The sequence below is a fragment of the Gopherus evgoodei genome, chromosome 2, assembly GCF_007399415.2.
Source record: "Gopherus evgoodei ecotype Sinaloan lineage chromosome 2, rGopEvg1_v1.p, whole genome shotgun sequence".
NCBI lineage: Eukaryota > Metazoa > Chordata > Testudines > Testudinidae > Gopherus > Gopherus evgoodei.
The window spans coordinates 96834752-96848905 of NC_044323.1; the positions used below are offsets into that span (position 1 = coordinate 96834752).

At 40.8% G+C, this 14154-nt stretch overlaps 1 protein-coding gene across 1 annotated transcript in view; it reads right to left on the reverse strand.

Moving 5' to 3' along the window:
* LANCL2 (LanC like 2) overlaps positions 1–14154 on the reverse strand; it is a 55443-nt gene that overhangs the window by 23481 nt on the left and 17808 nt on the right. The window contains exons 2-3 of the mRNA XM_030551426.1: positions 4256–4373; positions 876–1083 (exon numbers count right to left, since the gene is read on the reverse strand). Coding sequence (XP_030407286.1) covers positions 876–1083; positions 4256–4373 — 326 coding nt within the window. The remainder of the gene's footprint in view (positions 1–875; positions 1084–4255; positions 4374–14154) is intronic.

Sequence of the window (14154 nt, forward strand, 5' to 3'; positions counted from 1 at the left end):
TTTTCTTTTTTAAAATTGCAAATATTAAATTTGAGCATAAAAAGGTCTTCATATCACAGCACTGCGTGACCAGCTACAAGGAAAAAACTGAAGAGGAAAGGAACAAAAAAAATCACAAATAGTTGCACTATTCATACTATACCAATCACTTGGGTATCTGAGTGTACATATACACACACTCTTAAAAAAAGGGAACAGACCACCTAAAACTAATTACATTTTAATGTTTTCTCCTGAAGATAATTTTCAAGCAAAGGCTAATCAGAAAATCTACTGCTCTTAATCTTATTTCACAGAGACTTTATTTTCATGCTTTGTGAAAACAATGTTACTACAATTGCATCCAGAAGGGTATCTGACAATAAGATTTACTCCAACATAAGAGCAGTCTGTTTTAAAAAACAAACAAATGGATATTCATATCAAAGTGGCTGCAGAGATTAATCTCACTGGGATCCTGGATTAGAAACAGACTGATTAAACTTCTAAATATAAAAACTGTACTGGAAACACTAAAGTGGAGCCAGTCCTCAAGAGTTAATCTGCAAATTCTAGCACAGTAAGGTATACAGGCAGAATGCTAACAGGTGCAGTTGTGGTGCCAAATAGAAACTGCACAGCACACCGCTTCTTATGATCCCCAGTGGTATATCAAGGATTGGAAAGCCTCCAAAAAGGCTCTGGATCAAAATTTCCAAGTACATAGGTATAAAAGACAGATATCTGTTTGGTGGAAAGCAAGAGCACTTTTCCCAAGCCAGCGTTATTGAAATATGAAACCTCTGGCAATCACTTATTAAAATACTGGCCTTTGATCATATATAAAGGGATCCTGAGTAAATGTACAGTCTTTTCCACTATCACCAGGCACTTACTTTGTGATGCACTCCTTAGACTCACTGTCAATCTTTAGTTTGTGGTACACTACTGCCCCTACTGCCAGGGGTCCAGCATCACCACAGAGAAAAGTAACCCTTCGTCCAGTCAGATTACGAAGAATTCTCTTCACATAATCCAGGGATCTCTGCAAGTACTTCTGGTCTCTTGTGACGCGGTATAGTTGTAGGTATAAAAGGGCTATGCCTAGAACAACCATGGACAAACAAAAACAGAACAAGACGATGTATCCTTTTCTTTCCACTTAAATGGCATTTTTCAGTTACCTCTTTCTCCTTCCCTCTGAATCAGTGCCCCAGAATGTTAGAAGATACCTGTGCTGTTAACAAGATGTAAAATCAAGGCTCTGACCACTAGTATCTGTTACAGATCCCAGGAAAAGAGCAAAAGGCATCAAGCCCAGTGTCCTGATTATGTTTCAATTTGGATAACTACAATGGCCTAATTTTATTTATTTAGTCTTTTAAAAGACTAGAACTCAATTAGAGTCACCCAATAATGAATCATCAGCACTTTAGAAGAATTTAGGCTCAATATGCCTGTGTATACACAAATACAGTACACACATTATATAATAAAATGAATCCTTCACTGCATGTGTAATTTGTTTTAAAGAGAGCACTCTGATGCACTCTTTGGCTTTTATGAAATGTCAAGTGTTCAGGCTGTCAATGCTGTATAAGACTTACATATATTCCAGTCAGAAAACTTAAAAGAACTATCATTAAGGTGCTTTAAATGTAACTACAGCTTTTTCATCCTCCTACAAAGAAGTCTTCTACTGTAATAGCAACATGAAAGGTATCGGACTGCACTGCTGTTTGAACTTAGAAAAAAAAAACATTTATATAAGCTAAAAAAATATGACCACGAGTGAAATTCAGTGGAAGGCCCACTTAAACCCCATACAGAGACTGCACTGGGAGATCAGTGGTGGAAGGCTGTACAGGGATGCCTGCACATCCCCTGTCCACCATAGAAAGCTTCTCCATAACATCCCTGAATAGCTGGCACAGAAGACCACAATGAGGGTGGGCTTCAGAGCCACATTTACACTGGTTCAGTGGCCCCAGTACCTCCATGCAGTTGGTGCAGAGGGCCTGTGGCTACTATCCCAGCCCATGGGCTAGAATAGTAGCATCGGGCGTGGGGGGGCACTGCACTGCACCCCAGTGTTGTGGGGACTGATTGGATTTTTACAACCACTCTTCTCTTCACACACAGAGCCCAAATACATGGGCTTTATAAAGAGGGAGTGGATTTTAAATCTCAAGGCCCAGTTCTGCAAACCCTTACTTGTTTACTAGCCCTTACAATGGATTCACTGAGATTACCTGAATAATCAAGTACAACTCACAGGAACAAGGGAGTGCAGGATCTGGCCCTAATACATTGCCAATTCTTACATGAGTTTCATGTTGATTGCATCTCTTCGTTATTATGCACCAACAATACACCCTATACATCACAAGATTTTAAACAAGCTTTTACAAAGTATATTCCCAGATGCATTACTGTTTACCATTTATGCTATTTGTTACTCTTGGCACTTGTCACAGCTTGAGCAGAGAAACCAGAATGGTCATTTTCAGTGTTGGTGTCACTTTCTGATTTTCATACACTGGCACAATGGTGAAAATGGATAAGTTTGGGAAAAATCCTTTTCACTGTAGTATTTAAAAACAAAGTCATGGGAAACATTCCTTCTCAGATTAGATTTTGTAAAAGCTTTAAAAATAAATAAAATCTACATTTTGGGTTATCGCAGTTGAAAGGCCCCTTCAGAATGGCAAAAATACCTTCCATTACATTGCATTACCTAACTATCTTGTCATTCCAGCTAATGAGGAGTTTGTTTCTTTTATTCTATGACTCATTTCATTACACTTGAGTTGTTTAGTCATAACACCTCTCTTGTCAATCACTGAATGTCAGAACACTGCTCTGCTGGATTTCTTTTAAAACGTCAGTGTGAAAATTGCCTGCTTTCACTCAAGCAACACAAAATTACTCCCATTTTTAGACTTTAAAGTAAACTCATACAAGCTGCCGGTTGTCTATAACTTCTCTACACATGCACCCACAGCACCATCTGTACAGAACATTCAGCTTCCCTCCTAGGGCCATTGGGAAGAAAGAAAAGTGAAATGCTGCACCTCCATGTCCAGAATTAAATCTGAATGTGGGCAAATCCTCTTTCAAAATCCTCTTTTCCCAATCCAACCTTTCATGTACCCACATGACATGAAGGTAACAGAATGACTCCTCACAGGAAAAACGGCAAACATGCTGTACTACAAGCATTACTGTCCGCAGATTGACCTGGGCAGGGCACAAAGAGTGATCCCACTGTAGAAAGAGCATAGCACTTATGGGTATGTCTACACAGCATTTTGGCATGATCCGCCCAGCTGGGATCGATGGACTTGGACTAGCAAGACTTGTGCTAGTGCTCTAAAACTAGTTGTGCAGACAACTCGTTGAAGTTGCAGCTCAGGCTGGAGCTGGGGCTCTGAAGTCTAGGGCGGGGTGTGAATTCAGAGCCTGAGCTCCAGCCTGAGCCGCAACTTCAAAGCTGTCTACATGGCAATTTTTAGAGCAATAGCGTGAGCCCTGCTCCCACTCACTCCAAAACACCACGCACACATACCCAAGGAGGCCAAGACGGAGAAGTCTTCTGGCAACTAGAAGAGCTATACCCAGGTTAATTAGAACAATCAACCCTGATGACGGCATTCTTTGCCATGAGGATCAGGCTGGTTAATTCACATTTGGTCCTTGCACTTGCATAGCACTTTTCATTTTCAAAGCAACTTCACAACATTCACATATCCATCTCTGTGACACTCATGCAGTGACTTGTCCAGCTCCACACAGAAAAGTGTGGAAGTCAGAGCAAGAATTCCAGAGTCCTGGGTGCAAGAATATGCCGTTCTGACCCTCCTGGTTTTAGAGTTGTTTTGCCATCAGCCGAGTCATGAAACACAATTCAACTTAGTGGACCAAGGTGAAAACATTCTCTGTCAGTAAAACATCTTTAAAACAAAAATATGCTAACTCATCTTCGAAGATACACTCTGTTTGCACAGTCAGACTCTTCAAGTACAGAAACCAATTCTCTCTCTCAGGGCCAGATACAATGACCATTACATTCAATGGGCATCCTTCCACTAACATGGACAGGCAAGGGACCCAGACCCTCCTAGATTATGGCTTGCACAGACTTACCATAAGATTATGATGCAATTGCCATTTCTCTCAGAACACAAAACCCTCATACCAGAGTGGAAACCATCAGGGGCCCCAATAACTCACTCAGTTAACTGAAAGCGTTCGATTCAGATCTCAGACTTCTCACCTGTCCAGCCAGTATATGCAGAGCAGTCATGTGGGTCTGCTGTCTTTAGTCCTTCTTCCATTTGCTGCAGCAGGTCTCTGATTTTACTCTGGATCCGTCTTGTGAACTGAGAACTGATCTGAAATCAGGACAGAGAAATTTAAGGAGAGGGGAGTGAAAAAAATTCAAACTCACTTGGAAAAACCAAGCCCAAATTTTTCTAATGTTTTAGCCAGTTAGACTGTACACAGCACATAAGCAGTGGGTAGCTGGTCCTTAGTGTCCTCATGCAGTTTATAGGCCTTAGCCTAAGAGGGAAAACATTTTTATCTAGTCACGCTTGCATATGAATATTAAAACAAAGCTCTTTTAGCAGCCCTTCATGTAAACTTAAAGAATTATATGGATGCCGTGGTAGTAATAGTATTAGTTTTTTAATAATAACTATGAACTTACATACTGCCTTTCATCTAAGGCCAGGTCTATAAACTTAGATCAGTATAACTACATCGCTCTGGGGTGTGAAAAAGCCACACCCTTAAGCAACACTTTATATCAACCTAACCCCTGGTGTAGACAGCACTATGTCGACTGGAGGGCTTCTCCCATCAATATAGGTATTGCCTTTCGCAGAGTAGATTAACTATGCCCAAAGGAGAAGCTCTGCTGTTGGCGTAATAGCACCTTCGCTGAAGAGGTGCAACTATGCCCCTACAATGTTTTAAGTGTAGACCCGCCCTGAGGATCTTAAAGCACTAAACAAACCTAACACTACTTCTGTGAGGTAGGTAAAAAGTATATTCAGTTTAAAAGTGGATAAATAAAAGCAAACAGAGGTTAAGAGAATTGCCCCCCAGCACCCGAGACGCCAGAGTGAACTCAAACATGAACAGAACCCAGAAGCCCTGATTACCAGGTCCCTGCTCTAATCATTAGGTAATACTGCCTTCATGGATTGAACTAGCGTGCCAGAAATGGCTGACTGGGAAAAATAAAGGTGCATAATGGAAGAGATGAGAGTGGAGGCTTCAGTTAAATGATCTATTTTAATGAAATGCTCAAATAGCTCTGAAATTGTCCCCATTCCTGTTAATAATAAAACACACAACGATAATTTAAAAAAAAAACCACAACCCTCCTCTCCTGGTCTAAAATCCTGATTATTCCATAAAAGATAAATCTGTAGGAGATGCAATTCATGTTTCTCTTCACTCTTACCCTCACAAAATTTGATTTTCTCTCTCATGTATGTGGGGTGTTGTTAAAAGCAACTTCAATAAAATATGAAAAGGCTGAAACAAACTAATAAAAGCAAAGAAGTTGTGTGAAAGCAGCCATGACAACTCAGCTAACACTAGCATGGCTAAGTGCAAGATCAATAGATAGAATTTTCAGTTTCTGGAGTTTATTTTTAGACAGACTGCAAATCATTAAATGTAATACAACTGCTCGGGTGAGTACAGCTACTCATGTATTCGCAGAACTAAATCTTATGTGCACAATGCATGTAGAGTGGTAGTTTTCCTGTAAGGGGTATAGACTTCTGTAGGAATCACTGTGTAATATGTTCATTACAATTGCTTTATCATAACATTTCAAGAACTTAGTCCACGTATTGGTTGTATTTTTGATTAGGGAAGCTACATACAGATGTGATGCAGTATAATCTGGGATCCTGCACTGTCACCACCATTCACTCTGTCACTAATGGTACAGTATATGAGAAGACACACTACAGAGTACAGCCACAGTTCATGAAATAATCACTTATCTATAATGTACTGCCCTGTTGACCTCCATGGGGACTACTTCTGTAAGTAAAGTTATTCACAGCTTCCACATTCCAAACGTGAATACTAAGCATCCTATAAAAATGTACTTTTAGAATACAATTTTTTGGTGATTTTTCCCCCCATCGAAACATTAACACCCCCCCCACACACACACAAATGTTACAAATAGTATATAGGTGGGGATCTTTAAATAATGTAAAATACAATTATCCATTTTGGAGGGAGGGGAAAGAAATTGGTAATCCTTCCAATTTTTGATTATGGACAATTTATTTCACTGACAAGTTTTTATTATGTTCTTAGCAGACAATCTGGTAGATCAGTACTTGACTGCAATGGTTCAGACAGTACATCACTCAAAAACATTTGAGAAGAGCTTTCATTTGAACTTCCCTAGAAAGAACAAAATATCTAGCATAGTATGGTAGATTAGTTTCTTCACTTCAGATTATCCTAGCAAATTGGGAGAGAGCTCTAAGAACATGAGAGCTAGTACAGCTTTCACAGCTGCTAAAACCAGTAGACAGACACGTTAGTAGCCTCCAGTATCTAGAATAGTTACACAACTAATTCAGCGAGTTGTTAGCTCAGCTGGTTGTTTGTTAAAATGTTTAACCTTTTTAGCAATTCTCAGCCTCCGTATTGTATAGTTTTTTCCACTGGCAACTGAAATAAAACAGATAGTTGGAGGCTGTTAATATTAACATGTCCACCTGATGCCATTTGCGATTTTCCATTGCAACAGGAGATTAGTTCATTAAGACAACAGGTTTTTGCTTGACTATAATACATGAAAAATGAGGGAGGCTTCAGTAAAATTAGTAAAACAGAGCCTTGTGTGCAATCATGAAGTTAAGTACTCCAAAAACGCTACACTTAGTACAGCTGTCCACACTGATCTGTACGTTTAGTTGATTTCAAGCATCCATTTTACAGATACAGAACAGATGACTTATGTATGACAGTTTATAGTTTACACATTTTTTCTTTTCTAGAGAATCCCAGTAATTTATTAGACATTCAGATGTATACCTCCAGGGTGAGGGTTCAAATCCACCAGCCCAAGCTGGTAGTCACCCAAAGCTATTTGCAACTGACAGCTGTTCAATGATCTAGGTTTGGTGGTCATGGCCATTTCCCATTAGACAACAGTAGTGTAGCCCCAACACGAAGGGTGGGCAAGAATTAAAACCAACATTTTCACCATGATATATGGAGACTAAACTGTTCTCTCTCCCCTCAAGGTGGTTACTCCAAGGACCAATGCATACTGGAGGAAGAGTGAGGAAAGGTGGCACTGATACAATGCGCTATAACTCTTCTGTGGAATAAACAGAGTGGAATGAAGGACTTCGGTCTCCAAGGCTATTAATCTACCGAATGTTAAATGGACATTAAATAAATAAAAATAAGAGCATTTAAATGGTCTTTAAATTACTGAGAACATTCCAGAGATTAGGTGGTGTGAGGTAATATCTTTTATTGGTCCAACTTCTGTTGATGAAAAAGACAAGCTTTCAAGCTACACAGAGCTCCTTGTCTCTCTAATATCCTGGAACAAAATAACTTCAACAAAAATGAGAATATTCCAGTCATATTACCAAATCAGGCTGTCCTGCATGGCAGGTCCCTCCAACAGAGGTCGTTTTTTAGAGGAAGGACTAGGAAGTCCTGGGTTCTGTTCTGGACCCTCTCACCTAGATAAATAATTCAACCTCTTTATGCCTGAGTTTTCCCTGCTCTAAAATGAGAATAATACCTACCACACACCTTGATAAAACGCTTTGAGAAGTGAAGAGGAAAGGCACTATGGGATTTACTCTGATTTCACTTAAACTGGGTTTATACCAGTGTAACACTATTGACCCCCATGGAGCTACTCCAAATTTACACCAGCCTAAGTGAGAACAGAATATCAGTTGCTAGTACTATTCAAAGCCCTGCCCAAATACTTATTACATCTTGGGGGGGTGGGGGGGGGTTGCTCTGAAGGTTTAACAACTGAGCAGGTACATTATTTGTCTGATAATATTTTACCTTATGTTTTAGGAACATTTGTTTAAGAATTCCATTCCTTCAATCCCAAATCATTTATTTTGATGCATGTCACTGAATTTAAACTGGCCTGATTTTCTGCAGAAAATTATTTTAAATTTGTTTAGAAACAATCTTGCTTAAAAATCTATTCTCTGTTTTAAAGACCCACCCAACGTGAAGAAACACCCAGAAGCTCCACTCCTGCAAGCTGATCCATGCAGTCACTTTTGCACTGATCTGGTTAATGAAAGATATTGGGATGGGCAAGTGTGGGGAAAGATGGATTTTATATACATTTAATTTATAGAATGTGAAAAAACAGATTCTCATGGCAGCTTTACAGCTGAGAATAACATGTACTATTTTGTATATAGCATGAGCAACATATTCATTTTTATGAGAATTATTCCAGCTGGTGTTCATCTTTTCATGCTGGCTTCCTACCATGCCTATTTCTGGCAATGGAATGCACAAAGGGGGGGGGGTGTTGAATCTGACTTCTAATAGCAAGATATTAATTTTATTCCTGATTTCCACTGGAGTGTGCTGCACAAGGGGATGACAAATTCTCAGAGCAGAAATGGCTCTCTTCAGAAATACAGTTTCTGTATTACTTCTCCTCTGCTGTTGGTGAAATAAACTCATGCTATCTTCCTAACTGCTACTCTGTTCTCTATATAAAGAACAAACAATTCAAATCCATTATGACCCTGATTTTTTTCTTTCAATTATGTGGGAAATGAAAAAGCTCTTTTCAACCTGAAACAATAGAAGGCCAGGAAACATAAATACATAATTTTGCAGATTAAATGCTGCATAATGGATTCATAAACCTTATTAGTTTTCCATTGCTGGTAGTGACCTGTGTGTGTATAGATATATTATATAAAAATAATGTATAGTGTGCATGCACACAGGACCTAATCCAAACTCTCTGAAGTCAATGCGAGTCTCGGGTTCATGTACATAGCATACAATTTAACTGAATTTTGGCATATATGATAACTATAGCTTGTATGTCTTTTCATGCCTACATGTTCCAGCCCCTACTTTTGTTAGCCTGAAGACTTTAAAGTAAATCTAAGGTCAAATTCAGCATCAAATCTTATTTAAAAAGTTATGGTATGGTACTTTTTTAAACAAAAAGGGAGGTTATCAGTCACTACAATTATTTGTTCAGTTTCTTGTATTTGTAGAGCTGGAATCTAAAAATTTCACACGGCTTGGAAGAAAGTCTCCCTCTTGCTTAAAAAAAAAGAAAAGAAAAGAAAAAGAAAAAAAGAGCTTGATGTTATTTCATGAAATTCAAACTAAACAGCAGGAAACTCTTTGAAGGACAGGTAGGACTGGCTCTCTCCTGTACTTTCTGTACAATATTACTGGCAACTCAGTTTACTCCTCTGTACAGGACCAAATCCTGCACATTAATTTCAGATTTTTTTTAATGTTATAAAAAACCCCAAACCATTGTAAATAGTCTGGTATAACAATGCAAGAGTAAGAGATCTAATCCAGCACTGTGTCACTTCTATGCCCAGCTATGCTATCTGAGGTTGCAGTAACACAGATCAATACTTGCTGAATTACACTCATATTGCAACCGTAGCTGATTTTGCATTTGTGATTTTTATGTCAAGCCAGCTGCCTGACTGGATCGCGCAGTAGTCAACTTCTCCTTTCCCTGAAACATCTTAGGTAATAAATACAACCACTGGAAAGTCTTATGGTTTGAAAGAATACTGTCAATTTAAAATCCAGTAAATTTAAAAGAGCAAGTAAGTTAGACGGACAGTGTGGCACCTGAAGCTATTTTAGGTGCTCATTTGGCCCCATCATGATAGCATTTGAATACCTCAATCTTTAGTATATTTATCTTAGCAATGCCCCTTTGTGGAAGTGAAGTACTATTTATATTTTTTTATATTTTACAGATGTCAAGTGGAGGCAGAGAGACACTAGGGGCCAGATTACTGAAAGGTATTTAGGTGCACAGGTGTTTTTGAAAAATCCATTAGGCACCTATCTGCATATTTAGGCTGTCATAAAAACATGGTTAAGGGTTAATGTCTCTTTTGCCTGTAAAGGGTTAAGAAGCTCAGTAAACCTGGCTGACATCTGACCAGAGGACCAATAGGGGGACAAGATACTTTCAAATCTTGGTGGAGGGAAGTCTTTGTTTGTGCTTTCTGTTTGGTTCGTTGTTCGCTCTCGGGACTGAGAGGAACGGGACATCATTCCAGGTTCTCCAATCTTTCTGAATCAGTCTTTCATGTTTCAAAATAGTAAGTAATAGCCAGGCAAGGCAGATTAGCCTTATGTTTGTTTTCTCAACTGGTAAATGCGTCTTTTTGCTGGAAGGATTTTTACCTCTGTTTGCTGTAACTTTGAATCTCAGGCTAGGGGTGGGGGGAGTACCTCTAGTCTATATGAATCTGAGTACCTTGTAAAGCATTTTCCATCCTGATTTTACAGAAATAATTTTTACCTTTTCTTTCTTTAATTAAAAGCTTTCTTTTTAAGAACGTGATTGATTTTTCCTTGTTTTAGAATCCAAGGGATTGAGTCTAAGCTCACCAGGGAGAGTCTGGGGGGAAAAGGAAGGGGGATGGTTAATTCCTCTTGTTTTAAGATCCAAGGAGTTTGGATCTGTATAAGCCTCTCAAGGCAACCCAGGGAGGGGAGAGTCTGGGGGAAAAAGGAGGGGGATGGTTAATTTCTCCTTGTTTTAAGACCCAAGGGGTTTGGGTCTTGGGTTCCCCAGGGAAGGTTTTGGGGGAACAGAAGTGTGCCAGACATAGACTTCTGGCTGGTGGCAGCGTACCAGATTTAAGCTAGTAATTAAGCTTAAAAGTGATCATGCAGGTCCCCACTTCTTGAACCATAAAGTTCAAACTGGGGGAAGAAACCTTGACATAGGCTCCTAATTCCCACTGAGAAATCAAGTGCCTAGGTGTTCTGAAAACCCCACTAGGTGTTTATCTGTATCTTTAGGCACCTAAATATCTTTATTAACCTGGCCCTGAATGGACTTCCCCAGAGTTGCCAGATAGTTCTCTAACCACTGGACCGTCCTTCCTTTGGATCATTAGCCCCTCAAGCTCTCTGAAGACTTTTGTGATTTTACAATCATATTTAATCTCTTATGTTTTTCTCTCCCCTGATGATGTGTGACAAAAGTAAAACCTCACAAACCAAAGGAGAAACTTACTGACAATATGGGGAAAACAATGAAACTGACGATATACAACTTCCTGTCAAGTGAACAAACAGAAAAATGTATTTCCTTCTCATCTCACTCAGTCATTTTACATAAAAAGATTTCAGTCAGAAGTATGATTTTTAAGTTGATGACTTCTTTTAAAAACGGAGAATATCAAATCTGATTTTTAAATAGTTTCTCCAATTTTTAATCACTTTACATGTTCACAGTTGCAGGAAGTTATGAGCATTTAGGGCAATAATTATTTAATAACACTGAGATTCAAAAAAATTAAAGCTTTATAACTGTTAAACACAAACTGTCAACAACATGTTAAAAATATATAAAATAAATATCCTTCGCAAACTACAGTTCTCAAACAGCATTTCTCCTATTTTGCCTGTGTATTTTTATTATTAATGGTGCAATTTTTTAAAAAAACGGTTTGAATGTCTACAGTGAAATTGACGTTTACAAAAAAAAAATCTAATCTTTCCATGTCTAACAATACACTTGAGCAGAGCGATGGCTTGTCTAAACACAGTTTAAGCACCTTGAAATGTTTGTGTTTGAATAAATCTTTGGACTCTGCTTCTGGGCACGGAGAAGAGGAGCTATGAATGCAGCACTGTCTAGGCTAGGAAAGGGAGATATGTTTACCTAACATGTTTGCTAACGTGCTAATTAGCATAACACCACTTAGCAATGTTGTTGATCACAATCACAGCTGCTAAGAGGTTTTTAATTAGAGGAAAAGCCAGAAGCAGACCTACTTCATAGAATACCAGGGTTGGAAGGGACCTCAGGAGGTCATCTCATCCAACCCCCTGCTCAAAGCAGAACCAATCCCCCAGATTTTTGCCCTGATCCCTAAGTGGCTCCCTCAAGGATTGAACTCACAACCCTGCGTTTAGCAGGCCAATGCTCAAACCACTGAGCTATCCCTCCCGCCTTAAAGTAATGTGGAATAGTTTCAATAGGCAAACTAGAGGGAGCTCCCACTTCAAAGAGTAACTTAGCACTCATGGGACAGCCACATTACTAGAAACACAAGGTGGGATATGAACCTGCTTCGCAAACACCCCAGGCACTCATGAAACGTTCAAGGAAGGAAGATGGGCTTTGCAGCGCCTCAGGGCTTGTGCCCTGCCTTATTCTGTCCTCCCTTCAGGTGCTGAGGAGCCAGAGAGACTGGGCTGGGGTGACAAGCTGGAGTCCAAACTTTATGCCTGAATACTGGTGAAAAGCCTCATCGGAGTCCAGAAGTTAGGGAATCTGGTTCCGTTCTAGATTCCCTCTCGGCCTGGGGCCGCTCCCTGCCTCCCACTCCCATGGCCTGCCTGAGGCCTTTCCCTGTCCCCCATCAGGCCTGGGACCACTTCCCTCAGAGCCTCAGGCCGCTACCTGCTCCCCACCCCCATGGCCCGCTTGTGGCCACTCTCTGCCCCCCTGCTGGGTCTGGGGCCTCCCCTGCCGGGTGCACAGCCCGGTTGCGGCGGGGCACTGGTGGCCCGGGCTGCAGCTGGGGGGTTGTAGCCAGAGCCCGACCTGGGGCCAGGCCCCTGGGCTGGGCTGGGGCGAAGAGCTCTGGGACACGCATGCACATGAGGCTCCAGCAGGTGCGTGTCTCTGACAATGGCGGGACGGTCATGCGCATCCCTTCCCTTCCTGCAGGCAGGGCACGTGGGGACCAGCCAGCCAGGCCACCTGCAAGGCAATCAATTTTGCCTGTTTTGAGTTAAAATTTTCTTAGCCCTTGGATGCAGGGGTAATGAAATGTTATCCTTATTGTATGATTAAAGGGCAGCAGAACTGTAGTTAATATGCCCTAATCCATGGCATATTATATGTGAATGTAACCTTCATTTGCTAAGCATGGGACAGTGAGCAAAATTAAAGTGATGGACAGAGGGTGGGGTGGGAGGGTAGGTGTTTCTATCTAGGGATGAGGACCCTGTTTAAAGGCCCTAACTGCCATTTGACCCTCCCTCTCCAGTGTTTTCAGACAGAGCTAATTAAAACTCAGTTGAGACTCCTTGTTTCTTTGCACTAAGAGCTGAAAACACTAAGTGGTGGACCATTAGAGTGTGGAATTGCAACTAAATGCAATGTGATAAGAGATGCTAGATAGGGGAGTGACTTTGCTGCTGTTGCAAATCCTAGAACTGTGATTACTTAGCTAAGTGGTCATGGTGCTGTAGGATCAGACTAGGGCCTGGTATACACTATGCGTTTAAACCAATTTTAGCAGCGTTAAACCGATTTAACACCGCACCCGTCCACACTATGAGGCCCTTTATATCGCTATAAAGGGCTCTTTAAATCGGTTTCTGTACTCCTCCCCAACGAGAGGAGTAGCGCTAAAATCAGTATTACCATATAGGATTAGGGTTAGTGTGGCTGCAAATCGATGGTATTGGCCTCCGGGCGGTATCCCACAGTGCACCACTGTGACCACTCTGGACAGCAATCTCAACTTGGATGCAATGGCCAGGTAAACAGGAAAAGCCCCGCGAACTTCTGAATTACATTTCCTGTTTGCCCAGCGTGGAGCTTTGATCAGCACGGGTGGCGATGCAGTCCCAAATCCAAAAAGAGCTCCAGCATGGACCGTACAGGAGATACTGGATCTGATTGCTGTATGGGGAGATAAATCTGTTCTATCAGAGCTCCGTTACAGAAGACTAAATGCCAAAGCATTTGAAAAAAATCTCCAGGCTACACAGTGCTGCGTGACAAGCGTAACGGGAAGGCAGAGACTCAAATGGACGCTCATGGAGGGAGGGAGGGGGTACTGAGGACTCCAGCTATCCCACAGTCCACAGCAGTCTCCAAAAAGTATTTGCATTCTTGGCTGAGCTCCCAATGCCTGTAGGTTCAAACACATTGTC